General features: G+C 35.8%; 1 protein-coding gene across 1 annotated transcript; it reads right to left on the bottom strand.

Annotated features, from left to right (window-relative positions):
- Positions 1 to 538: 538 nt before the first annotated feature.
- LOC140819074 (uncharacterized) lies at positions 539 to 898 on the bottom strand. The gene has a single exon (XM_073179086.1). It carries the CDS (start codon positions 896 to 898, stop codon positions 539 to 541), a length of 360 nt encoding a protein of 119 aa, XP_073035187.1.
- Between the last annotated feature and the right edge of the window lie 268 nt (positions 899 to 1,166).

Below are 1,166 nucleotides of genomic sequence, written 5' to 3'. Positions count from 1 at the left end.
AACTGAAGTCGGTTCGTCGATTGGATAAATCGATAAAGCACAAGATCAAAAAGAAATCTGAAACTTATTTTCGTTTCTATCTCTTCTGTTGCTTTTAGTTTGGTGGAATTCATATTTGAATTTCGCCGATTCAAATTTGATTTAGTTTTTTTTAAAAAAAATATTATAATAAAATAGTATAATAATATAATATAATATAATATAATATAATATAATATAAAATATTTAAAATTTTCAACATCGATATATCCGTTTGGACCAGTCAAACGATCAAATTTTCCAAAACTCAAAACATAAAAATTCTATATTTTTTAGTTTTCTACGTTGTATCCAAATTTCAAATCATTTGGACTTCATATGACCAACTATGTCGCATTTTTCTTTAAAAATCATTAATTATTTAGTAATATCACATTACTACATCAACACTTGTGATATTTACTTCAGGCATTACATTTCTACCCCCATTAAATAAATTTCGACCCCGAAATTAATCAACAACGGTAATAACATGCATAAATATTGATAGGTCATACCATCAGAATAAGTAGGGGTAGAGCTCCCTCATATGCCGCTCTGTCTCCCAAGTGGCCTCTTCGACACCTCTATGCTCCCACTGAATCTTCACCATCGGTATAAGCTTACTACGAAGCTTCCGTTCAGATCGATCCAAAATACAAACCGGTCTCTCAACATAAGACACATCAGGATCTAACAGAACTTCAGAAATATCCAACACATGTGAAGGGTCTGGCTCGTACTTCCGCAACATCGACACATGAAACACATCATGAATACCAGATATAGATGGAGGTAGAGCCAATCGATAAGTCAAAGTGCCTATCCGCTGCAATATCTCATACGGGCCAACATACCTCGGTGCCAACTTTCCTTTCATACCGAATCGCACGGTGCCACGAAAAGGAGAAACTTTCGAAAATACTCAATCGCCCTGCTGAAACTCTAAGGGTCTTCGTCTTTTGTTTTCATAGGCGACTTGTCCATCTTGAGCTGCTTTCAATCGCTGCTGTATCAATTTTACTTTCTGCTCCATCTCATGAATCATATCAGGACCGGTAACTGCAGGTCGATCAACATCATCTCAGTATAACGGAGATCTACAACGTCTCCCATACAATGACTCAAATGGAGCCATCTGAATACTA

This window comes from Primulina eburnea, chromosome 18 (genome assembly GCF_022965805.1).
Source record: "Primulina eburnea isolate SZY01 chromosome 18, ASM2296580v1, whole genome shotgun sequence".
NCBI classification, from domain to species: domain Eukaryota; kingdom Viridiplantae; phylum Streptophyta; class Magnoliopsida; order Lamiales; family Gesneriaceae; genus Primulina; species Primulina eburnea.
This window is presented reverse-complemented; position numbering and strand designations above follow the sequence as displayed.

What these genes read in the sequence shown, in the direction of transcription:
- LOC140819074 (XM_073179086.1), bottom strand. Translation starts at nt 898, where the DNA reads ATGAAAGGAAAGTTGGCACCGAGGTATGTTGGCCCGTATGAGATATTG.